The 26,186-nt window shown below is 42.2% G+C and overlaps 1 protein-coding gene across 2 annotated transcripts; it reads right to left on the minus strand.

The window, feature by feature from the left end:
• Window positions 1-285: 285 nt before the first annotated feature.
• Window positions 286-24,249, minus strand: LOC109897942 (tetratricopeptide repeat protein 39A-like). 2 transcript variants are annotated; one of them, XM_020492623.2, is made up of 20 exons: window positions 24,053-24,249; window positions 20,846-20,896; window positions 20,547-20,600; window positions 13,433-13,537; window positions 8,252-8,383; window positions 7,181-7,224; window positions 6,602-6,669; window positions 6,416-6,480; window positions 5,869-5,968; window positions 5,609-5,674; window positions 5,396-5,504; window positions 4,578-4,645; window positions 4,348-4,407; window positions 4,093-4,254; window positions 3,748-3,839; window positions 3,481-3,601; window positions 3,247-3,358; window positions 2,951-3,065; window positions 2,654-2,770; window positions 286-2,495 (listed from the first exon to the last, which is right to left on the minus strand). In XM_020492623.2, exons 1-20 carry the CDS (start codon window positions 24,103-24,105, stop codon window positions 2,378-2,380), a joined length of 1,812 nt encoding a protein of 603 aa, XP_020348212.1. In that variant the 5' UTR covers window positions 24,106-24,249; the 3' UTR covers window positions 286-2,377. The 2 variants fall into 2 exon arrangements, with proteins under 2 accessions (XP_020348212.1, XP_031689217.1); XM_031833357.1 differs by lacking the exons at window positions 20,547-20,600; window positions 20,846-20,896; window positions 24,053-24,249 and adding an exon at window positions 18,426-19,177.
• Window positions 24,250-26,186: the final 1,937 nt, after the last annotated feature.

Here is a 26,186-nt window from a genome sequence, read left to right on the forward strand (position 1 = left end):
AAGCCACATTCAACTGAACTGCATAGTAGTAATAGTAATAGTAGTAGGAGTAGTAATAGTGGTATAAAAGGCCTATATTATGTTTTTTTGTTGGGGGTTGGTTCGTGGCTGCCTGGTATGGCAGTTTTGACTTGATACCATTACACGAAAGACAAAATTATGGACTATCACAAACAATGGTACATTTGAAATCCAGACAACAGCGTGGTGTTCGGAGTGCAGTTCATCCAGTTATCCAAAAGCAAATGGGTCGTACAAGAGTAACAAAAAACTAACCAGACCCAATTTGAGTTACTTATTTCATAATTTAATCTTAAATTACAAAACAAACATTTAGTATGTACAGGTCCAGGAATGTCAATCTGCTCAGTAGCCATGCCCCATATCATATTCTGACCTCATCACAGAGCCAATAAGATTGAATTTACTGACATAAATAGTACACACAAAGAAAATAATGGAACAAAACAAGAAAATGTCAGACCTAATCATTAGAACATCCCAAACTAAGATAATCTCTATATTTGAAAAAAATCTATTTATACATTTCCTTCACCCTTTAGAGATATTTAAATTGCTTTTACACCAAACCTTATTCTATGAATGAACAGCTAAATCAGCTCTAATTCCAACATTTAAACTCAAGACACCACTCTAATGCCTGGGTTTGGATACTTATTTTGTTGTAAATAGAGAATAAATAATCATAGAACATGAAAAAAGGTAACCCTTTTTCTAATCACAAATATCATATACAGTTTATTAGATCATTTATTACACAAGAACGTAACTATTTCATTTACAGTGGTGTAAAGTAACTAAGTAAAAATATTTTGAATAACTACTTTTTGGGGTGTACGTACTTGAATATTTATATTTTTGACAGCGTTTACTCCACTATATTCCTAAAGAAAATATATACTTTTTACTTCACACATTGTCCCTGACACCCAAAAGTACTTATTACATTTTGAATGCTCAGGCAGGACAGCAATATGGTCCAATTCACGCACCTATCAATATAACCCATTGTCATCCCTACTGGCGGAATCACTAAACACAAATACTGCGTTTGTAAATTATGTCTGACTGTTGGGAGTGTGCCCCAACATCTGGTTTGCGTAATACAAGTTACTTGATGTATAGCATTTACTTTTACTCAAGAATGACAATTGAGTACTTTATCCACCACTGTACTTAGGTCAATTTTAAACCAATTACTTTTAGGCTTTTATACTCAAGTAGTATTTTGCTGACCTTTCACTTGAGTTATTTTCTATCAAGGTATTGTCACTTGTACTTTTTCCACTACTGTTAATGTGCAACAACTCCTTGTAAGCCATTATTGTCTATGTTGATGTCGGACCTGCATATTTATATATGGAAGGCTCTTGTGGTTGTCAACACTTCACTCACTACAGATGAAACTGGCAGCCTGGCTTTCCTGTGTCAATCTGAAAGACTTGTTTGTTTGAGCTCAAGTACTGTTGGATTGTGTCCACATGTAGAGAACAAGCAAGGAGCCTGCCTTTCTAAAAGACACATTCATCGGTCCACTTAAAACAGGACAATTTTGTAAAAGCTGCCATTGCAGTTAATAAATAAACAGACAAAATAACCCCCTACCATCACACGTGCATTCCTGCAATGTGTTCGTATGGCTGGATGATTTAACTTTGTGCAGATGTCAGTGGGCACTATATCCACAAAAATTCAGTTGGACTGGTCATGCATTCCTTCCCAGAAAGTGGTTCAGTTGATCCAATATGCCAAAACTTCCCTTGAGCTGTTCAGGGTGAAAATTGAAATACACAAATAAAACCAGTCATAGAAGCACAGAGATAAAGGCATTAGGGCAGGAGGTTATCTGCAATAAATCACGGTCAACAAGACAGACATTGTCCAAGATTGGCCACAGTGCTTTTAGTCATTATCTCCGAGCAGAGGGAAAAAGCTATGAGAATACCTTTAACCACTCAAATATGTTGCAAAAACCCCTGTGACAGGTGTGAAAAGACATGTTTACCAGTGAATTAATGTATTTATGCTGGAAGGTGAACATTCAGGGATGGGTATCTAACCATAGGTTTTTGCAATAGACTGATGAAACCCTGTACATCTACATCCAGCAGTGTGGTATTTTCTATATATTGCGTATATTTTCTTTGTCTGAGTAAATACTATTGTCTGTATGCTTTTGACCTTTCAGTGTACATTATGCTTGTGTAGTGTTGCGGGTCTTTCTAAGAGCTCGGTGGCTGGCCAGTCATATGCTTGTTGCTGGTAGTGGGTGGTTTGGTACTCTGCCTCATCCCTGCGGCGTTGGGCTTATGCACTGTGGGATGGCTGGACATTGGCCCCGTTTTTCCCACACCAGCTACGGGCTGGAGGGCATGGTGTGAATCCCATTCTCTCCTGTGGCCTTGGCCTTGTGCAAAGCAGCTTGGATTCGGAAATGTGTCCGCGATTCCATGGAGTAGTTTTTGTAATTTTGCCTGTAAATATAGGGGAACAATGAAAAGGCCTGGCCAGATGATTTTTACTTTACATACTAATAGAATTCTTGTAAAAAAGACAGGTTTCAGAATTTCAATTAACTATTGTATTGAGATGGGTAGAGATAATTATGTTGTGTAAGGACCAAGACACTCACTTGGCCGTCTCCAGTAGTTTGATGCCCTCCTCCTTCCTCCCTTGTTCCAGACACAGCAGCCCATGCTCAAGCAGTGCATTGGGAACCAAGTAGTGATCAAACTTGATCTGTGTTTCACTGACAAGAGAAAAATACAACAGAGATCAGGAATGAAACAAGAAATGAAATAAACTTGTAATGAATAGTAAAAGAGTAGGTCTCTTCCACTATCATATTGTGAAAGGATGAGTGCGCGCGACTTTGTGTGTGTGTGTGTTTGTGTGTGTGTGCGAGTGAGTGTGTGTGTGTGGCGCTCACTTGCAAAGGACCAAGGTGAAGTAGGCCTCAGCCTCCTCCTGGTGTCCCAGGTGCTTCAGACACAGACCCTTAAGCAGGCTCACCAAACACTGGTCGTCTATGGAGAACTCTGTCCCTTCGGAACACAAAGTACAACAATCAAGCCCCTTCACAAAACTCTACTAAACAGTGTTGCTAAACATGATAATAACGAGATAAGAAAGGAGTTGTCTGAAACCAATCATTAATGCTGTTCCTAAATGAATGTGTAGAGGCAGTATCAACTCTCCAGGGTGACACACGTTTGTGTTACTTACTTTGGCTATTGTCGAGTTTTGCCTGTGCCTCGTCCAGTGTTTTCAGCATGCCCTCCGTGAGGTCTTTGTGTTTACCGATGACTGTGTAGCCGTTCCAGATGTACATCATCTCCTGCAGAGGACAGACAAGGCCACCGGGTGTCACAGTAATCCACACATAGATAATAGTAGTATTTTGTTACACTATAATTACAATGTAATAGGGAACATGCTGTCAAACCATGCAGTACTGACCAGAGGAGGTGCAGGGAGCGTTATCGGGTTCTCAGTCAGGTAACGACGGGCTTTTCGGATGGCAAACTTCTCAGTTGGCAAAGACTTTCCAGCTATTTTCTGCTTAAGCCCATGTACCTGCCTGGAGTGGATAGAAAATGGATACATGTAACATATTGATTCATTTGGATAGAATGACTTGATTATACAAGAACCGTGGGTAGAATGAAATAAATAGAGTACAAAGCATTATGGTGACACAGGGGTTTGTATATTGCAGTGACCTACCTGAACAGCGCTACCTCGCTCTCCTGGAATGGTTGGCATTCCTCCCTGGTCAGCATGCTGAGGTAGGCACCTTTCATATAGGCATATGTTGCCTGGAGGTAAATGTGCATGTATTACTACTGAAACTACTACTACACTTTAGGCATCATCATCAATTTGGCCCTCTGGAGACTAAGTGGAATACATTAAAAGCTGTAAAACAAGCTAATCCATATTCTGTTAAGACTGTGCCGCATGTGCCTTCGAGATAATGCAACCATTACTGTACTGAAACAGATGTTATGTCCTTCATACTTGATTATATAGTACTGATATGCAAAATACAATCACTGCAGAATGTCCCACCTTGGACCATGCATTCTCTTTGCTGAGCAGATCAGCGTAGAAGTAGGCCATCTTCCAATGTCTCTTGTATGTGAAACACCACATCAGCTCCCAGTAGCACATGTGATGAAACTGCTTCCACTGTTGCTGAGCTTCACAGCACTCCTCAAAGCGCTCTATAGCCTGGTACACACAAATACAACACATGAAAAGGGATGGTTTGTAGTCTAAACAAAATCATTTTGGTAGTAGTCAAAATCATTAATCTACACTCACAGCATCCAGGTTTCCTTTGATAACCTCTATTCGACCAGCGAAGAACAAGAAGATAGATCCCTTAAAACAACAGAGGAATAGAACACACTGTTTCACTATAAACTGTTTTGATTGGAATGAGTGTGTGTACAGGCCTATGCACCAAATAATTCACAATATTTCACAAAACCAATACAATTGGAATAGAATTGTACTTTACTGCCATAAATTATACAAATGTCCTCACTGACCTTAGGATACTGTTTGAGATAGGGCTGAAGCATTTTCTCAGCATCCTCCACATCCCCCTCCCCTGTGCCTGCAAGCCGTGAGGAGAAAAAGACAATGTTATTTAATGTTAGTTTGGTCTGTCCGGGCACTTCAATCTGGCCCACGAGACAAACATTATTTCTATTTTTCAAGTATTTATTTTTAGTGAATTCTTGTTTTTTTTACCCCTTTTTTCTCCCCAATTTCATGGAAAACAATTGGTAGTTACAGTCTTGTCCCATCGCTGCAACTCCTGTACGGACTCGGGAGAGGCTAAGGGCGAGAGACGTGTGTCCTCCGAAACACAACCCAACCAAGCCACACAGCTTCTTGACACAATGCTCGCTTAACCCGGAAGCCAGCTACACCAATGTGTTGGAGGAAACACTGTACACCTGGCGACCGTGTCAGCATGCATGTGCCTGGCCCGGCACAGGAGTTGCTAGAGCGCGATGGGAGAAGGATATCTCGGCCTGCCAAACCCTCTCCTAACTCGGACGACGCTAGGCCAATTGTACGCTGCCTCATGGGTCTCCCTGTCACGGCCAGCTGTAACACAGCCTGGGATCAAACCCGGGTCTGTAGTGATGCCTCAAATACTACTATGCAGTGCCTTAGACCACTGCGCTACTCGGGAGGCCCCCGCAAAATTTATTTTAACAAACAATTGGTCCCCCAAAAAATCGTGATGTGGCCCTCGAGCCAAAAAAGTTTGCCCACTCCTATAAGGCTTGTTTTGGGAGATGAAAAGGTCAGTGCGGTGACGTTTAATGTGTGGTAACATCAACCTGTCTCTCACCCAAGATGAAGCTCATGAAGGTGTGGTAGCAGAGGAGCAGCATGTTACACAGGAAGGACCTGAAAGTCTGCCCTGCAGAGCCCTCCGTCAGCTGCTGCAAGCCAAACTCCTGCAGACACACACAACACAGGACACTGCAGACTTAGCACAGTCCATCCAGCCCAGTTCAGTCCAGCTCAGCATCTCACACCAGGTTAACAGTAGGAAACCTACCTTATTTCCAGAGAAACCCACAAACTCCAGCAACCTAAGGGTCCGTGTGGGCAGCATGGAGATCATCTGTACAAAACCCAAGAACACAGGAGTGAAAAAGTGAGAGATGAGACAGACACAATTATACATTGTACCAATCAGGGCAATGCGTTGAGTTACACAGAGTTATATAAAGCTCACACCAAAAAGGTCCTTCTATACAATCTACCAATCCAGAAAACTGGACCACAAACATTATCGACATGAAGCAGTTCCCTCACCAAGTTGAAGGCTCCTACTCCAAGCTTGACCCCGCCTTCAAAATGCCCATGATTGTCACCATGGACGTAGCTAGAGGACTGGAGGACCGTATGAAGCTCTCTGAAATACAGATGTACATTCTTTACGAGTTGATAGGTTCCTCCCGAGTGGCGCCTTCAATCCCAGGCTGTGTCCTGGCTGTGACCAGGAGCCCTATAGGCGGCGCACGATTGGCTCATCGCGCTCTAGCGACTCCTTGTGGCAGGCTGTGCGCCTGACTTTAGTTGTCAGGTGAACGGTGTTTCCTCCGACACATTGGTGCGGCTGGCTTCCGGGCTAGGCAAGCAGGTGTGATAAGAAGCAGCGCGGCTTGGTGGGTAAAGTTCCAGAGGACGCATGACTTGACCTTCGCCAGACTCGACCTTCGAGCTCGATGGGGTGTTGCAGCGATGAGACAACATCATAACTACCAATTAGATATCACGAAAAGGGGGTAAAAAAATAGCACAAGTTGAGACATTAGGGAAATGCACTATAAAGGCCATACACTACATCAAGAGTGCTTACTTATACGTCTGGTAGCTATTCCTCACTTTGATTCCTCCCTTGATGAAACTGATCATGCTTTCATCCTACAGAAACAGGGGTAAAGAACAATTTCAATATCATAAATGCACAATAAACTTGAACATCTGTATCAGTGCTGCAAAGAGATAGTGAGCGTCAGTGGGTGATGTGGTAGCAGCAGGTTACCTGAAGGAAGGTGAGTGCTGCCCTCTGTAGGAGACATTCTGCATAGCACACTTCAGCGTGGAGTTCCTCTGAGGTGAAAATGACAGCACAATTATCTTCTGACATCCTCAAACCATTACATCAGCAGGAGGCTGCACAGTAAACCCACAGACAAGAAACACATTTTAAACTGTATTCTCAAGTACTGAACAACCATCAAGGTTAGCTAACTAATAGGTTGGTAGGTAGCCTAGTGGTTAAGAGCGTTGAACCAGTAAATGAAAAGTCACTAGTTTGAATCCCCGAGCTTACGAGGTGAGAAAAACATGAATCTGTTGATGTTCCCCTGTGCAAGGTACTTAACCCATAGTCTCTCTGGATAAGAGCGTCTGCTAAAAAGTAAATGTATTAAATGAAAACATCAAAAACAGAGTATATTTCACAGTAGCAGGTTATTATTTATTTAGGAATACTAGCAATGAAAACAATTGTTCAATTCACACTAGTGATGATAAGATACGAGGCTTGTGGTAAAACAGTATGTCTGTGTCTTAGTGTGTAGTGAAGTTAGTGAAGTTACTGAAGTAAGTATGTTCTAACCTTCTGTGAAGTTTCTGTTGCTAAAGGTTGACTTCTTGCGAAACCTGGGAGAGATTACACACAGAACTTAATTACACTATTTTACACGAAATCCAACATTACAATACAGTGTTCGATGAGACAGACATAGCAGAGTTGGTTCGCAACAATTCAACACCAGTCTGTGGATGTGTGAGCTAAGAAACTTGGAATTCAACACATTCTTGTGCTTGGATATCAAAAAACGGTGACATGTGGTAACTACATTCATTGACAGACATTGACCAACAGTATAGCGAACTCAGATCAGGTTTCAGTATTGGGAATTACATGATATGGATTAAGGGAGATACAAGCATATAATGAGTGGTTTACTGTAACCACTGTTGATCAGTGATCCGTGGGATAATGTTATACCTTCTGTAAAAGTTGAATTTGCGTAGATATCTACTCTTCATGCAAATCAGTGTGGCCCAGACACATTTTATGGCTTGTGTAGATAAGATGTAGAGCGGCTCTTAGAATAGCACAGGGTCCACGGTCATGGGGTTCCCCTGACCCACCCAAGATTCTCAGGCGGTGTGGCAGGCCCAGTCTGGGAGTGTGTGTGTATGTGTCCCACCATTTGGAGAGGCGTATCCATATAGCACATTTTCACACACTCACTGTTACAGGCTGCTCTGAAATTCCACCAGCCAGCGAGATCTGATAGGACCTGGGTGATATTTGCTCTGTGATTATGTCAGAACAGCTAACCAGCCACCACAGACCAGGATGAACATCTCCCAAAACAGCTCGGTTCTCCCCACTGGAATGGCCGGGTTCATCCAGAGCCAAATATATTTTGCCTGTATATGGTTGTTCTTCATAATAGGAGTTTGAGGTAAATGTGTCTTGTTTTGCCACAAACACATGTTACAAAATTCACAAAGTGGTTTCACTTGATCATGTGGTTCCTATCTTCATGATTGAATAGCTATCACTGAGCCAAAACATTTGTTTTTGCTTTTGTTGCCTCTAAAGGAAATAAATAGCCTACAAGAACTTTGAAGATCTCGTTTTAGAATGTAGACCATTACAAATGAGACTTACCGCTGACATACTGCCTGAGCCTCCTTCATGGTGTTACCCGCTGCCATGATGTGCTCCGGGTCAAAGGTCATCATGGCCTGCATCTCCAGTATGGTGGCGTATGTGAGCGCATGGTACATGCTGTCTTTGATTCTGTGAAGGAAGAAAAAGAGAAACAGAAATATTGAGCTATATTTTTAGCAGCGATTGTTGTCTCAACAAAAAAATATTACTTTGTATGTCTTTGACACAAATGAAGAGGAGCACATGTATGGATGTTCTTACTGTAAAAGTATAAGTATATAATCATTGACATTCAATATGTAAACTCAGCGAAAAAAAAAGTCCTCTCACTGTCAACTGCGTATATATTTTCAGAAAACTTAACGTGTAAATATTTGTATGAACATAACAAGATTAAACAACTGAGACATAAACTGAGTAAGCTACACAGACATGTGACTAACATAAATTGAATCATTTCTCCCTGAACAAGGGGGGGGTCAAAATCAAAAGTAACAGTCAATGCAGCTGGTGGCCACACCAGATACTAAGTACTGCAGTGCGTCTCCTCCTCATGGACTGCACCAGATTTGCCAGTTCTTGTTGTGAGATGTTACCCCACTCTTCCACCAAGGCACCTGCAAGTTCCCGGACATTTCTGGGGGGAATGGCCCTAGCCCTCACCCTCCGATCAAACAGGTCCCAGACGTGCTCATTGAGATTGAGATCCGGGCTCTTCGCTGGCCATGGCAGAACACTGACATTCCTGTCTTGCATGAAATCACGCACAGATCGAGCAGTATGACTGGTGGCATTGTCATGCTGGAGGGTCATGTCAGGATGAGACTGCAGGAAGGCTACCACATGAGGGAGGAGGATGTCTTCCCTGTAAAGCGCAGCGTTGAGATCGCCTGCAATGACAACAAGCTCAGTCCGATGATGCTGTGACACACCACCCCAGACCATAACGGACCCTCCACCTCCAAATCGATCCCGCTCCAGAGTACAGGCCTCGCTGTAACGCTAATTTCTTCGAAGATAAAAGCAAATCCGACCTTCACCCCTGGTGAGACAAAACCGCGACTCGTCAGTGGAGAGCACTTTTTGGTGGGTTTGTGCCCATAGGTGGTGATGTTGCCGGTGATGTCTGGGTGAGGACCTGCCTAACAACAGGCCTACAAGCCCTCAGTCCAGCCTCTCTCAGCCTATTGCGAACAGTCTGAGCACTGATGGAGGGATTGTGCATTCCTGGTGTAACTCTGGCAGTTGTTGTTGCCATCCTGTACCTGTCCCGCAGGTGTGATGTTCGGATGTACCGATCCTGTGCAGGTGTTGTTACACGTGGTCTACCACTGCGAGAACGATCAGCTGTCCGTCCTGTTTCCCTGTAGTGCTGTCTTACACGGAACCCAAACTGGCTGCGCGCATGCGCCATCGTGCATACATTTATTTTGTCCTCCCACACCAAACGCGATCACGACACGCAGGTTAAAATATCAAAACAAAATCTGAACCGACATTCATTTGGGGACAGGTCGAAAAGCATTAAACATGTATGGCAATTTAGCTAGTTAGCTTGCACTTGCTAGCTAATTTGTCCTATTTAGCTAGCTTGCTGTTGCTAGCTAATTTGTCCTGGGACATAAACATTGATTTGTTATTTTACCTGAAAAGCACAAGGTCCTCTACTCCGACAATCAATCCACACATAAAACGGTCAACCGAATCGTTTCTAGTCATCTCTCCTCCTTCCAGACTTTTTCATCTTTGAACTTATATGGTGATTGGCATCTACACTTTCATAGTATTACCACGACGACCGGCAAAACAGTTCGTCTTTCAACCACCCACGTGGGTATAACCAATGAGGAGATGGCACGTGGGTACCTGCTTCTATAAACCAATGAGGAGATGGGAGAGGCAGGACTTGCAGCGCGATCTGCGTCAGAAATAGGAATGACTTCTATTTTAGCCCTTGGCAACGCAGACGCTCATTGGCGCACGCGAGCAGTGTGGGTGCAATAATTGAATAACATGGATTTCAACATTTATTTTGCAAGGCTCGCGCACGCGACGTGTCCGGTCAGCATGTTAGGCGTCTCACAGTACGGACATTGCAATTTATTGCCCTGGCCACATCTGCAGTCCTCATGCTTCCTTGCAGCATGCCTAAGGCACGTTCACGCAGATGAGCAGGGACCCTGGGCAGCTTTCCTTTGGTGTTTTTTCTGGTATATATGGTGTTTTTCACCAAAGGAAGAAAGGCCTTTTTAGTGTCCTAAGTTCTCATAACTGTGACCTTAATTGCCTACCGTCTGTAAGCTGTTAGTGTCTTAACGACCGTTCCACAGGTGCATGTTCATTAATTGTTCATGGTTAATTGAACAAGCATGGGAAACAGTGTTTTAAACCCTTTACAATGAAGATCTGTGAAGTTATTTGGATTTTTACGAATTATCTTTAAAAGACAGGGTCCTGACGTTGCTGAGTTTAGTATATTTAATGTATTTTCTGACCAAAAACTCATTAAAAAGCCCAGCTCCTTTAAGTTACAATATGTTTTCTTGGATACAGGCCCATGTGAATTCCCTGAATGTCACACTGTGACACTAACATTCCACAACCAGGAGCGCTGGTCTGACTTGTTCCCAGCAGGTTCCACCATAGTCACAGTGGCAGGATAGGATAATGCTGGTGAGTTTCTTCACTGTAATGTCACATGTCTGCATGCCTGGCATTTCACAGTCCTTTGTTGCTCCTAGACATTTCCACATCACAATAACAGCACTTACAGTTGACCGGGGAAGCTCTAGCAGGGCAGAAATGTGACAAACGGACTTGTTGGAAAGGTGGCATCCTATGACGGTGCCACCATGAAAGTCACTGAGCTCTTCAGTAAGGCCATTCTACTGCCAATGTTTGTCTATAGAGATAGCATGGCTGTGTGTTCGATTTGATACACTTGTCAGCAATGGGTATGGCTGAAATAGCCAAATCCACTCATTTGAAGGGGTGTGCACATACTTTTGTATATATAGTGTCGTTTTTCAAAAGGGATTCAAATCAGGAGACATTTCGTCAGGAAAAAAATCAGCATGGTAAAAACAGGCCATGAATTGGAATGTTTGTGCCTGCTGCCTGCCTGCCTTCTTGTCTACTGTTGTTGACTGTTGTGGAGACAGAGATGGACAAGGGCCAATGATGACTGTGGGGCCTCCACTCCTGACTCTTGAAGCTTATTCACTGTCATGGGTAAACCTAATCTAATGTTCTGCAAAAAAAAAAAAAAAACACCAACTTAAAAAGAGCCAGACAGCAGGAGGGAGGTTCTCCGTCTCATCGTGCACGTTTCAGTGAATTACAGAACCTGACAGCGCTCACGTTGAGTGCCAACATGAGGCAACTTTAGTTGTTTGTGTGGTCAAATTGCTCTGACACAGCTCCTAAGAATAAAGCATTCGAATGGGGGAGAGCACCAATGTAGTGAGCTCTGTTAAGCTGGTTACTCTCGTCTTCAGAGTAGTAAGATTTGTAGTGCAAGTTGCTATCCATTGTGCCTCTGCCTTTTTGCCTAAATCTTGGTCAGCCAATGAGACGAAACCATTCTACAGTAGGTGGTGACGCTACAACCTCTGTCTGAACATGTGTTCCATTTGTACATGTTGTACAGTATAGCAGCCCCTCCCCAATCTTTTACAATGTATACTAGATCAACACTTCCACACCTAGTGTAAAGCACTCATTAGGAATGAGGGGGGGGGGGGGACAACCAAGTACTTGAGACTGGGACAGGACAATTACATAAGGCCTGCTGCTGTTCCTGCCCAGTCCGCATGTTTGAACAGCTAGCTAGTAGCTTCAGAGAGAAGCAGGCAATGCAGAATCTTACTGTCTAATCCGAATATAAAGCTGTGCTTAAAAGCATGAGGCTGGCTGGCTGTTTTGATGTCATTGCAGTGTCTTCGTCCTTAAAATAAAAAATCAGATCGAACTGCCAGCCTTTGTCTCTTTCACTATGAACATGCAGTAGCTTATGATGATCTTGCTGTTTGATCAAACGTATATTTCAGCAAATATATATTGCTGAGTTTAGCATTCTGTGATATGAAAATACAAACCACAGTATAAACATACTCTGCATTATTATAGATGTTTAGTACATGAGAGAAAGCCTGCCACTATGTGTGCTGTGCTGCAGAGATTCTAAACTATACCTGGCCCAGCTTACTGTGTCAGTACAGTACATCAGCCTGAACAGAGGAGAGGAAAGGAAAGGAGGGAGAACGAGAGAGAGAAAAAGATACGCACTGCTATTTCAGCACCACTGGCTTTCTCTATGGGTTATTTATTTTATTTTATAGATGGTCTCTTATTACTGTTCTCCCACACAATACTGTGTTAAACATATGCTCAGCAACGCATTAGTTGATATTACACACTAGGATGTTGATGACGTGGAGGCTTTTCCCACAAAGGTTTTCTTTGAACACCGGTAGCAAACAAAGGAAGCCAGAGGGCAGTTTAAATGCCTATCCCTTTGCTCTGCCTACAGAACTCGGTCTACCATCACTCCCATTGCCTAGCCCCAGGGTGACAGCTGACAGAATATGCCAAGCCTTGCGTGGTAAGAGCAAGAGGGTTGGGCAATGGCAGGTTTGCCAAGATTACCCTTTGGGGTAAATATTTCCTTAATTTCATGCTCATACTAGACTACCATGTACATTTCAGAACTAAAAGAGGAGATCAACATGGAAACTGGGAGGGATTAGATAAGTACTGTATATCCACTGAGTTGTGTAACACTGAGGGGATGAGAAAGGAGACACACTAGGGAGGGCTGGAGAGAAACTGTGATTTGGGAGTGGCCAAAGAAGAGAAAAGATTATTTGTTGATGATAATGAAAGAGAGAACTCACAGAGTAATAGGAAACTTCACAATTGTGTTTTTGAACACAATGCTGAAGGGGTGTCCAATAGGAGAGATGATGTTTATTAAACTAGCACAGAGTGTACACTTTACTGTAGCACCAGCCTAGCCCGGTCGCCAGGTGACTACGAACAAGAAAGGAGTTGGCGAAGCACAAACTGATCAGGAAACCATACCACTTGCCAGTGCTATTTGGTGTTTGTGAAACTAGCACACAGTATTACCACCAGTCACTTGTGTCGACCCACACAATCAGGGTCCCGGTCTCTCACCTGCACTGAAGCCTGGACAGGGCCTCCTCAAAGTCGTTCCTCAGGAACAGGTCCAATGCTGCCATGCAGTCCTCCAGGGCCACAGACAGGTCTGACTTCTGGGACCTGAGATACAGGAAAGGGGAAAGAGACAGATGAAGGTTAGGTGAATTAAGTATGTTACTTTAACACATAATGACGGTCTTGGCCAATACCTACCATTGGTCCTCAGTGGAGAACCTACATGTTAAAATAACACATTCTATTTTTGACTTCCCCTCAAACAAGTAAATAATTTGCCTCTGAGATAAATGAGGTTTACATTGTCAAATGAAAGAAGCTTATTACTGCCAGCTTCCCAGTGGACCTAAATGTGTTCTATTCTTTTATGATTGAACCCCAGGACAAAATCGTGTTTGTTCATGTCAAGAACTAGGTGAAATGTCTATGAGCTCAGTCTATAGAGTAGCATGACACAGCATTAACTACAAAGGAGTAATTCACTGTCTATCTACAGTAACAGATATCTTTAAAAAGAGCCACATCACTTCTTTTTCTCTCCCAGGCAACTCTGCTGCAGTGCCCCTGTTCTGTTTTTAGTGGTAGGGCAAGAGGAACACAAAACACCTCCAAAACATTCTGTAAGGAGCGCAGGTCATGATATTGTCCCACTCTCCCACCTGATCTGAGCAGGCTTTCGCATCGTTTTCTCTGCGGTTCTATCATCGACAGTTATTTTACTGCGATCAGCTTAAAGCTACATTTTTCTCATCTGACAAGATCATTGGATTTTTACCACAGTTTCTTCAGTGAGCAGCTTTCTCATTCATTGGCATTAAAAAAAGATTGATAAGTGGGGGTTCACCAAATATTTGAATATAGAGTAATCTTCATCCCAAACAAACAAATATTGATGTCAAGGCTCCCTACCATTAAAAACAAGAGCAGGCTGTTCAACAGGCTGAAAATCCCAATAGTCCTGTGCCACACTATTTTCATACCAAAACCACCCCAAGTTTAACAATCCCAAAGATGACAAAATGTCTTCTCAGCAAATTGGGTTCATGGACACAATGTATTAAGCCAAACAATGGAGGCTAGCCTAGACAACTGAGGAGAATCTCTACAATGAGGGTGACTAACTGACAGCCATCCTTTTGCATTCCTGAAGATCAGTGATACAGAGGACCTCTTTATGCTGGACCATGCTTGAACTCTCTCAAACTATAATGAATCCATTAGGTTCCATATTGAAAAACAGGCCTTTATTTCCTCCCCTTCACAAGCTAATGACATGGGGATGACCATTCCATCCTTCCACCATATGAGCAGCTATAGGTCATTCACTTCCTGCTCACTACAACACACAGTCATGAATGTCAGCGCAACACAGACAGTCTAGGGGTCAATACTACCACACAGTCTCCATAAGGCCCAGTTTCTAATCAGTTGATACAATCAGCAAACACCTTTAAAAAGTCCCTAACAGTCAGTCATTCTGATTCCTATGTAAATTAGCGTTTTGAAAGAGTAAAACATCACCCACAATATTTCATCCCGATAACTACCAGGAAGACTGAAAAGACAGACTAAGTGGGCGGGGAGCTCACCATGACAGACAGTTCTTTGAAAATGCTTATGATGCAGTGTTGCAGTGAGATTATGTCAAGACAACTTGCTGAGACAAAGCAACTCAAACATAGATATTGCATACAACATCCAATCCTGTTATTGTTTCACAAATTACTGTTTGGTTATTGTAAAAGCATCAACATAGACGAACTGTTGGCTATATAATTTAGCTAGCCCAAAAGGAATTGTCAGCACTAGCTAGCTAGCTAGTCCATCTTAGACAATTTTTGTTGAAACAGGTTGAGGTCTAGGTACATTACATATATTGACTGCCCGACAATGTTCATATATCATGACTATCAATGATGTCAAGAATTTTGTATGAATCTCCCATTCTGCATGTCTCTTGATGTAATGACATGACAACTGCATCCAAGTTTTGGGCAACCCTTCCCCCGCGTTTATTCCATGCTGGCTGAATACCTAGCTAGCCAGTAACTAGCTAACACCAGACACAGATGAAAGCAGAAACCTATAAGTATATTTGCCTAAGATGAATATGGAAAACCTCTTAGCTGACAAACTGCAGTACAATTTTGGCACCAGTAGACTAACTACCTAGCTATGTAAACCACGCCCATCGGCGAACACGAATTCTACCGGTATTATTTAAAATAGGTAAGAGAATAAGACGTTACCATTGGTGTCTTCAAATTTGGCTTTTTGTGAAGTCACAAAAAAACCAATGATGGGTAAAAGAAGCTTCCTGAAGAATTTAGAACAGACATTTCTTAGATGACGTCGCTCACGCCGTTTAACAAGGCACACCTGTTAATTGAAATGCATTCCAGGTGACTATCTCATGAAGCTGGTTGAGAGAATGCCAAGTGTGCAAAGCTGTCATCAAGTAAAAGGGTGGCTACTTTGAAGAATCTCAAATATAAAATATATTTTGATGTGTTATTTCATAAGTTTTGATATTTTCAATATTATTCTACAATGTAGAAAATAGTAAAAATAAAGAAAAACCCTTGAATGAGTAGGTGTGTCCAAACTTTTGACTGGTGTTCCTCTTGTTCAGATGTGTTAGGGCCGTGTGAATAGTGATGGAAATGACATTTTCCGTGGATCTGTTGGAGCAGTAGGCACATTGGAGTGGGTCCAGTGTGCCTGGCATGCTGGCCTTGATGTGGGCCATACCAGACTCTGGGGTGAGTGCAAGTCATTTGAGCATATCACCTTGTTTTTCTTGGGCACTGGGATGATGGTAGTCTCCTTGAAGCAGGTGGGGACTACAGCTTGGGACAGGGACAGGTTGAAAATGTCTGAGAAGATGCCCGCCACAACTGGTCAGCACACATTGAAGACATGGCCAGGGATTTTCTTTTGAGAGTTTCTCACGTCAGCCTCGGAGAGCAAAAGCACCAGGTCGTCTGGAGCAGCGAGTCATCCTGGATGACTCAGTATTGTCTGCCTCGGAGCGAGCATAGAATATGTTAAGTTCCTCTGGGAGGGAGGCTTTGGTGGGCACCACACAGCTGGATTTGCCTTTGTAGTCTGTGATAGTCTGTAGTCCTTGCCACATGCGTGGTGAGTCTGAGTTGTCAAACATCAATTCAAGTTTGAGTCTGTATTGTCTTTTTGCTTCCATATTGGATTTGCAGAGCTCGTATCTGCTTGCCTTGTACGTGCCACCAAGTTGCCAGGGTTCATTCTGCTGATACTGAATGCTGCTGTACGGGATATCAGCATGGTACAGATATCTTCGTTCATCCAGGGTTTTTGGTTGGGGTATGTCCAGATTGTTATTGTGGGTACATCATCATCAACACATTTCCTAATAAAGCCTGTTGAGTGACAATGTATATTCCTCAATGTTAATGGATGAGTCCTGGGTGGATGAATCTTTACACATATTCCAAATCAATATTATCAAAACACTCCTTCAGCATTGAATCTGCCTCCTCTGTCCAGCACCTATTTATTCTCTGTAAAGGTGGCTCCCTCTTGACTTGCTTCTTGTAGGCAGGGAGTAGGAACAGAGATGTGTTCTGATTTGCCGAAGTGGGGGCGAGGGATGGCTTTGTATGAGTCAAGGATGTTTGTATTTACATGGTCCAGCACGTTGATTCCTCTCGTGGGACAGGATACATGTTGGTGATATTTTGGAATATATATATATATATTTTTAAATGTGCTTGTTTAAAATCAACAGTGACAATTAAGACTGCTTCCGGGTGAAAGGATTCTTGCTGGCTAATGTTCTTGTACAGTTCGCTGAGTGTCACCTTGATGTTTGCATTTGGCGGTATGTACACAGTGGTGAAAAAAAACACATTAATTCACTCATAATATAGTGAGGTAGGCATTTTAGCATCAGAACGTCCAAGTCAGGTGAACAGGAGCTTGAGATGTTTTCAACTTCGGTACAGCAGAAATTGTTGATGAGGAAGCATACACCTCCCCCTACTCTTACTAGAACCGCCGTTTGACTCATACAGAAAATGCAAAGGCTGTCTGGTTGAATAGCAGAGTAAAGTGTATTGTCCGTAAGCCAGGTCTCTGTAAAAACAAAGACACGGCATTCTCTGATGTCCTTCTGCGACTGAAGCCTTGCTCTGTGTTCACAAAATGTATTTTCCAGCGATTGGACATTAGCCATCAGGACATTAGCCATCAGGACACTAGGAAGAGGAGGCCGTGTAGCCTGTCTTTTCAGCCTAGCTTGCAGTGCCCGGTAGCTTAGCATTGCACAGTTATAAAGACTTAACCATAAACTCAATAGGGGCATAGATGGGTCTGAGAAATGGCATGATAATGTACACACAATGGCGGCTATTGTTTCCTGAAAGGTTGTGCATAGCATACATTGTCCAGATAATTAATTAATTGAAGTTAGCAACTTCGTGATGCTGAATTCTCTGGAGGGAAACTTGCACAATAGAGACCATTGCTCTGAGAGGTAATCAAATATGCACAACACTCTCACTCAGACGAATGTACACACACACACACACACACACACACACACACACACACACACACACACACACACACACACACACACACACACACACAGAGTGATAAAACATTGCTTTATCTGGATTCCTCCTGAAAGCTTTCTCCGGTGTTAATTTACATTGAATTAAAGTACTAGTAAGTTAAGAAATGCCAAAAAAGTAATACTGCAGTAAAACAAGCTGCTTCTAAACACAATGAAATCATCAAACAAAAGAGAAGAGGTGGATCTTAAAAAACAAAACCTGTTCAGTTTTTCTGGATACAGCTAAGTTGAGAACCCTCTGGTTTCAATCCCAGTAGAAATGACTAGTGACAGTATATTACATTCACACACAAAACCACAAATGCAGCATCTCTCGGTTTACTTCAACACACTGTCAGTACCTATCACTTCACCACGCAGCCTCAAAATATCTCTTACCCGTTTGATAGAGTTTCTGCTTCCCCTGACATTTTCATCTGGCAGACAGAGTACTAGAGGGAGGTAGAGAGACAGCAAACGCAGAAGAGAATTGACTATCTGCTCAGGCCTTTCCAGCGGCGCAGCGCGACACAGTCTCTACCTCTGGCAACAGCAGCAGCAGGCAAGCAGGCAGGAGAGGGGAGGAAGAACGCAGCCCTTAATAAGATTGGGATGACTATCACACAGAGAAACTAAACATCTTCTACCCCCCAACACTCCGCCTCCACAAACACACACAGTTCCTTAACTCTCCTCCTCCTGTCCCACCTCCTCCCATCATCACACTCACGCTACACACTGCAGTTTCTTCTCTGATAGGCTGATGCAGTAGCAGGGCTGGCCTAGCTGCACAGGACTCGAGTCAAATGATAAACAACAAAAAACATAAGCCAAAAAATTCACTATGCACCACAGAAAGGTGATACCCTGAGTATAACATCAACCAAAGACAATAGGCTACTGCACTCAGATGACCGCAAAAACACCCCAGCAGAACTCATTCAGATCCCTGAATATCTTGAATGGAAAATGTCAAAATCTCTCTGCAAAATTCCAGACAGAGATGTAGAATGACTTGATGCCGGTGAGAGGAAGATTCCTGCTAAGGAGGAAGCCTTTACTGCAGTGACTCAGGCTGACTACTGCAGCAGCAGCACAGACGCACTGCCCCGGGTGCCCCCTATTAGAGAGCCAGTAGAACACTGCGTAGCGAGAGAGAGATGAGTACCACTGAGATCCAGCAATTACACTACAGCCAATCGCTCTGAAAGTGAATGACCCATGGAAATAGCCAGTCACTTATCAGAATGAGCTCCCAGACAGCTGTCTAAATTTAGGTCATAGAGGAAGAGTGATCCACAACATGGTAAATCTGTGAATCTCAAGACACGTGCAAAGAGGTCAGCTTTGCCTCAGTCAAGGTTAGTTAGTTTCCTCTGGGGAACATTATTCAGCAGACAGTGCAGCAGGGACACATCAGACCAGCGTATCATTGCTCCCATTATACGTCACCTCACTGCATCTCCACCCCTCTGACAGCCATAGGGCACACAAGAAACCTGTCCTTGTATTTTATTCATTGAGCGATGCTGGAGTTGACCAACAGTACACACCAGGGGCATGTGTGGGTGGATTGTCTTCTTCGATGTATGAAAACATTTTACACAATGAACATCTTGCCTCTGGATGCAAAGCCTTGCCTGAAAAAAGTGGCCCACACTCTCCTCTAGTAGGTGGTTAATTTCAACAGGGCCCAGAGACAGTGTAGACAGTAGATTAAAATGTACATGTACAGTGTTCCGTTATCTTGCTCTCTGATCTGCGGATCTGAATCAGTTGAAGTGTTGAAATATATGAGCACTAGGACAGCATCTAGGGGTTCAATTCAGGCTCCTGCTCTTTTTGATTTAGGGAATTTTCATTGCTTTCTGTTATAAATTATCATGGGAAAGCAATTAATTTAATGTACAGCTCCATCTTCCACAAAATCCATAATTAAGCAGTTATTTCCTCAAAGACATGAGATAAAAATGGTGTGTCTGAATTTGTGTTAAGGTCTAAGTAAAGTCTCTTTGCTTGTTTAAGACTTTGGGAATGATCAAATATCGATGTCATACAGCCACCGAACAATTCAGACACACCAAATGCACTTGTTTTAAAACAAATGGAACAGATAAAGACCAGAGGTGGTGTAGCACAAGGAAATACTGGTGACATAACCTAAGGAACCCAATGACACACTGTGCCAAAGGTAGAACCAATCACATCTCATCTTCCTCTCTACAACTGTACGGGAATATGGCCATCCTCTCTTTCTCTTCAGGGTGGAGAGGCATTGAAATCAAATGGTGTCTCTATGGTTGAGAACATAGGCTGGGATTCCTCTTGATCCCACCCTGCCTGGAACTGAGCAGATATTATATCCAGCATTAATGGCGTACTTCTCTGAATTATTAATATGTTGAACAGCAGGAAGGAGCGATGTCATTGCCCTCACGCTTACTGCTGATTTTCAATAACCATTCCCTAACTACTCAACCCTGTATATCACCCGGCCATCAGCCATTGGCTCAGACTTACGTGTTCAATGGTTCTGTAGAGTTGAGTAAATCTTTGTTGCCTGGTATCTGTAACCTGAAACAGGGGGCAAAATGGAGGCCATTTAGAAAAAAAGGTGAGCTGGAAGGGATGGAAACTATTTCAATAGGGACTATTGTGTGAGTAACATAATATTGCAACCCATAGAAATCCTGACTGAAAAATATATTCAGTGCAGGGGTAGATGAACCAAAACGTAATATGCCCAAAGAAAGTCTATGAACAGAAATATGTTGTCAAACATGCCTAGGGGACAGAAATGGACAGAAGGGAAAACTTACTTGAAATCTGTGTGCATGGGGTCAAGTTCTGCACTGTGTATGACGGACAACCTAGAAGCAAAATCATGCTGTTATGAATCACTAAATGTATCAAATCTCATTCAATGCCTTGACATGAGAAATATATATTTCACAGAAACTGTTGCATGTTTCCCATGTACAGTAAACTAAGTGTTGGGGAGACATTGGTGTCCCAAGGGTCACAGTATACCAGACAGAACATACAGTAAGCACTAGCAGATGCGTCTCATTTAACAATGCCGAAATCTCCAATTGTAATCTAATTCCTCTCCTGTAGATGCTAATCTTTGCTCTCATTTACAATTATAATTCACTGTTTCCCTATGTACACTGAATAAAATGAAACAGAACATGCAACAATTTTACTGAGTTGGTGTTCATATGAGGAAATTTGTCAATTTAAATAAATTCCTTAGGCCCTAATCTATGGATTTCACATGACTGGGAATACAGATATGCATCCGTTGGTCACAGATAGCTTAAAAAAGGTAGGGCTGTGGATCTGGTGTGACCACTATTTGCCTCATGCGGCGCGAAAGATCTCCTTCGCATTGTGTTGATCATGGTGTTGATTGTGGCCTGTAGAATGTTGTCCCACTCCTCTTCAATGGTTGTGCGTAGTTGCTGGATATTGGTGGGAACTAGAACATGCTGTCGTACACATCCAGAGCATCCCAAACATGCTCAATTGGTGACATGTCTGGTAAGTATGCGGGCAGTGGAAGAAGTGGGACATTTTCTGCCTCTAGGAGTTGTGTACAGATCCTTGTGATATGGGGCCGTGCATTATCGTGCTGAAACATGAAGTGATGGCGATGGGTGAATGGCATGACAATGGGCCTCAGGATCTCGTCATGCTATCGTGGGGCACTCTGTTCACAACGTTGACATCAGCAAACCAGCGTGCCAGTGGTCATCAAAAGTGACATTTGCTCACAGAATACGGTACGACGCCAAACTGCAGTCTGGTCAAGACCCTGGTGAGGACGACAAGCATGCAGATGAGCTTCCCTGAGACTGTTTCTGACTGTTTGTGCAGAAATTCTTCAGTTGTGAAAACCCACTGTTTCATTAGCTGTCAGGATGGCTGGCCTCAGATGATACTTCAGGTAAAGAAGCCAGATATGAATGTCCTGGGCTGGCGTAGTTACATGTGGCCTGCAGTTGTGAGGCAGGTTGGACGTACTGGCAAATTCTCTAAAATGACATTGGAAGCGGCTTTTGGTAGAGAAATTAACATTCAAATATATGGCAACAGCTATGGTAAACATTCCTACAGTCAATTCCTACAGCCAATTGCACACTCCCTCAAAACATTAGACATCTGTAGAATTGTGTTTTTTATTTAATTTTTTTATTTAACCTTTATTTAACTAAAGGTAAAGTTAAGAACAAATTCTTATTTTCAATGACGGCCTAAGAACAGTGGGTTAACTGCCTGTTCAGGGGCAGAACGACAGATTTGTACCTTGTCAGCACAGGGATTTGAACTTGCAACCTTTCGGTTACTAGTCCAACGCTCTAACCACTAGGCTACCCTGCCGCCCCGTGTTGTGTGACACAACTGCACATTTTACAGTAGCCTTTTATTGAACCCAGCACATGGTGCACCTGTGTAATGATCATGCTGTTTAATCAGCTTATGCCTTTTGCACACACTGTATATAGACTTTCTTTTCTCTACTGTGTCATTGACTTGTTTGTGTTATTGGCTTGTTTATTGTTTACTCCATGTGTAACTCTGTGTTGTCTGTGTCACACTGCTTTGCTTTATCTTGGCCAGGTCGCAGTTGCAAATGAGAACTTGTTCTCAACTAGCCTACCTGGTTAAATAAAGGTAAAATTTAAAATATAAATATTGATATGCCACACCTATCAAGTGGATGGATTATCTTGGCAAAAGAGGAATACAAACAGGGATGTAAACACATTTGTGCACAAAATCAGAGAATTAAGCTTTTTGTGCAAACGGATAATTTCTGGGATCTTTTATTTCAGCTAATTAAAAATGGGACCAACACTTTACATGTTGCATTTACATTTTTGTTCAGTATAGCTTTATATTCAGCACTGTATTTTCCCTTATCAAAGCACATCACCCGAGAGGGAGTGGTGGTGCCATATTTTTACATAGGCCTCACTCCAGAATAAATACCAGTAGAACAACTTGTAATTATTTCATAACAAGCATAGCCAGAAATTCAGTAACAAAACAGATCACATTTTGGCCATATCCGTGGCTTATTGGGGGTGTGGCTTTCAGTTAGTTATTATTGGCAACCAATCCCATTCGAGTGAATGTCATTCAATTGCAACGCTAGCTATGAATTCTATCGGATGGTGCTTGCATGTTTAGGTAATAAGACAAATAATGTCCCATTTAAAATACAAAATAAAATGAGTGGGTGGGCCCGTGCCCACACAACTTTAACAACCTAGTTAGTTAGTAGCCTATAGTTAATAAGCAGTTTGGGCACTTCGAAAATACGAAATGAAAGTACTAGGAAAACAGTGATAGAAATTCAGTAACTGCCTATACATATTTGGTGTATTGTTATTACAAAATAACTAATTTAGCCTAATTTTACCCTAACTTCTTGACCTTTCTTTATTGTATATTCATCTCCAGATGTAGGCCTAAATCACGAGTGATGCCCTGTCATGTTAAAGAGCAACGTGGTGGTACTGTGATTACAAATCTGCTTTCCCTAGATTATACTTGAGAAACTATTCCTAGACTATACATTAAGAGAAGCTATTCCTAGGTTTGAACGTTTTCAAGTGTACTGATTTGATAGGTAGAAACAGTCATAAATTAGCTTCATGTTCTTGTGTGTGTGCACATTTTTGTATACATCTATTACATTTCCACTTCATGCGGTCTAAATCTTATTTCTAAAATAACACCTGGCAATAACGTTATAATATATAACAAATACAAAAGTTTGTGTATCTTGTATCAGAATTGTTACACAACCATTCAATGTTAATCAAATCCATCTAGCTACAGATTATTTCAATAAATTACATACATTTCTCACTACATAAACCAATCACTGTTGTGACCACAAATACAACTTGTTTAGGCTGCTGTATATATTTTTTGTTAATAAAAGATCGCTGGGTTTCTTCGGGAGAAACGAGGGCTACTGCAACTAGCCTAGTTACTTGGATTGTGCGACTCACCCTTTGCAGTCATTTTTATTCACGCTGCGTCTACAACCAGTGATAAAACTCATTCCAATGGACTGAAATACTGCAAACGTGCAGAATATCCAGAAAAAGTGCAGGGCCCAATTATCCTTACATGGACATTGGGTTTTTACCTATGCGAAGGTGATGACCGTTAACGGTGAGTGTTTGAGAAAGTATGAAAAAAGTACAGTAGGCTACATGTGTATTTGTGAGAACTACACCTTCCTCCTTCCTGATTTATTTTTTAAGGTGTGGATGTTGTCATTACTATCAATCCGATCGTGTTTAAAGTGCAACGAATGTGGCCCAAGTGTTGCTACTAGGATTTATTGCTCACCAAATTCCAGGGGATATTTGGCTGGCGGTGACAATTGAACGCCCACTGATTGGAATACAGTAAACTTACATGATGATGCTCAGTATACTGCTTGTCTACAAATGGTAATTGGCAGTCATTTGGCTTTTCATCATGATGGCATGCAGTATTTATTTTACCATTGTAATAGTCCCGTAGGGCGGCAAACAATTGGTCCAGCGTCGTCCGTCTTAGGGGATGTTTTGGCCGGGGCAGGCAATCATTGTAAAATAAGAATTTGTTCTTAACTGACTTGCCTCGTTAAATAAAGGTTACATATAAAAAAATAGAGTGGTAATACATGTCAGTTACTACACATCTGTTTTTATTGCCCCAACCTGGTCTCAGAGCATTTAGTATTAAACCCACTGGCTCCAGGTCATCTACAAGTCTCTGCTAGGTAAAGCCCTGCCTTATCCCAGGTCAACATAGCAGCCCCCACCCGTAGCACGGTACTCCAGCAGGTATATCTCACAAGTCACCCCCAAAGCCAATTCCTCCTTTGGCCGCCTTTCCTTCCAGTTCTCTGCTGCCAATGACTGGAACGAACTACAAAAATCACTGAAGCTGGAGACTCATATCTCCCTCACTAGCTTTAAGCACCAGCTGTCAGAGCAGCTCACAGATCACTGCACATAGCCCATCTGTAAACAGCCCATCCAATTACCGCATCCCCATACTGTATTTATTTATCTTGCTCCTTTGCACCCCAGTTTCTCTAATTGCACATTCATCTTCTGCACATCTACCATTCCAGTGTTTAATTGCTATATTGTAATTACTTTGCCACCATGTCCTATTTAATGCCTTACCTCCCTTATCTTACCTCATTTGCACTCACTGTATATAGATTTCCTTTTCTACTGTATGTTTATTTATTCCATATGTAGCTCTGTTGTTGTATGTGTCGAACTGCTATGCTTTATCTTGGCCAGGTCGCAGTTGAAAATGATAACTTGTTCTCAACTGGCCTACCTGGTTAAATAAAGGTGAAAAAATAAAAATACTCAATTCAGTATGTAAATCAGACTCAATTAAATATGTTACATTTCTTACTGTATGTATATTACTTTGTGGATGTCTATCATCCATTTCGTATATGTTAGAAATGAGAAAAATGTACAATAAGTTACAATTCAGAAAATGCATATGTTAACATTTTGCAAAACGTATAACATATTCCAATTTGTTGTGGCTAATGTTAGCTTGGTGGCTAATGCTGACATTAGCTGCGCTATGGGTTAGGGTTAAGTTTAGGAGTTAGGTTAAAGGGTAAGAGTTAGCTAAAAGTGTTAAAGTTCGGGGAAGAGTTGGCTAACATGCTAAATAGTTGCAAAGTAGCAAGTCGTTGAAAAGTTGCAAATTCACTCAAATGCTAGTTGTCCGTGATGAGCTTCAAACACTCAACGTTTGGGTTGTTAGACATTTGCTTTATACACCCACCCATCAACACCGACCGACCAACCACCCACCTTTCGTTTTTGCAAAGAGATACCATCCATACATACATACATACAGTGGGGCAAAAAAGTATTTAGTCAGCCACCAATTGTGCAAGTTCTCCCACTTAAAAAGATGAGAGGCCTGTAATTTTCATCATAGGTACACTAACTATGACAGACAAAATTTGAAAAAAAATCACATTGTAGGATTTTTAATGAATTTATTTGCAAATTATGGTGGAAAATAAGTATTTGGTCACCTACAAACAAGCAAGATTTCTGGCTCTCACAGACCTGCAACTTCTTTAAGAGGCTCCTCTGTCCTCCA

This window comes from Oncorhynchus kisutch, linkage group LG10, assembly GCF_002021735.2.
Source record: "Oncorhynchus kisutch isolate 150728-3 linkage group LG10, Okis_V2, whole genome shotgun sequence".
Lineage (NCBI taxonomy): Eukaryota > Metazoa > Chordata > Actinopteri > Salmoniformes > Salmonidae > Oncorhynchus > Oncorhynchus kisutch.

Bases quoted from the DNA above. Each gene is read 5' to 3' on its own strand.
- LOC109897942 (XM_020492623.2), bottom strand. From the start codon at position 24,105: ATGAGTTTTATCACTGGTTGTAGACGCAGCGTGAATAAAAATGACTGC. The intron at 20,601-20,845 runs GTAAGTTTTCCC...CCCCTGTTTCAG, and splicing joins CCCATGCACACAGATTTCAA to GTTACAGATACCAGGCAACA. The intron at 5,969-6,415 runs GTAAGCACTCTT...TCTGTATTTCAG, and splicing joins AATAGCTACCAGACGTATAA to AGAGCTTCATACGGTCCTCC.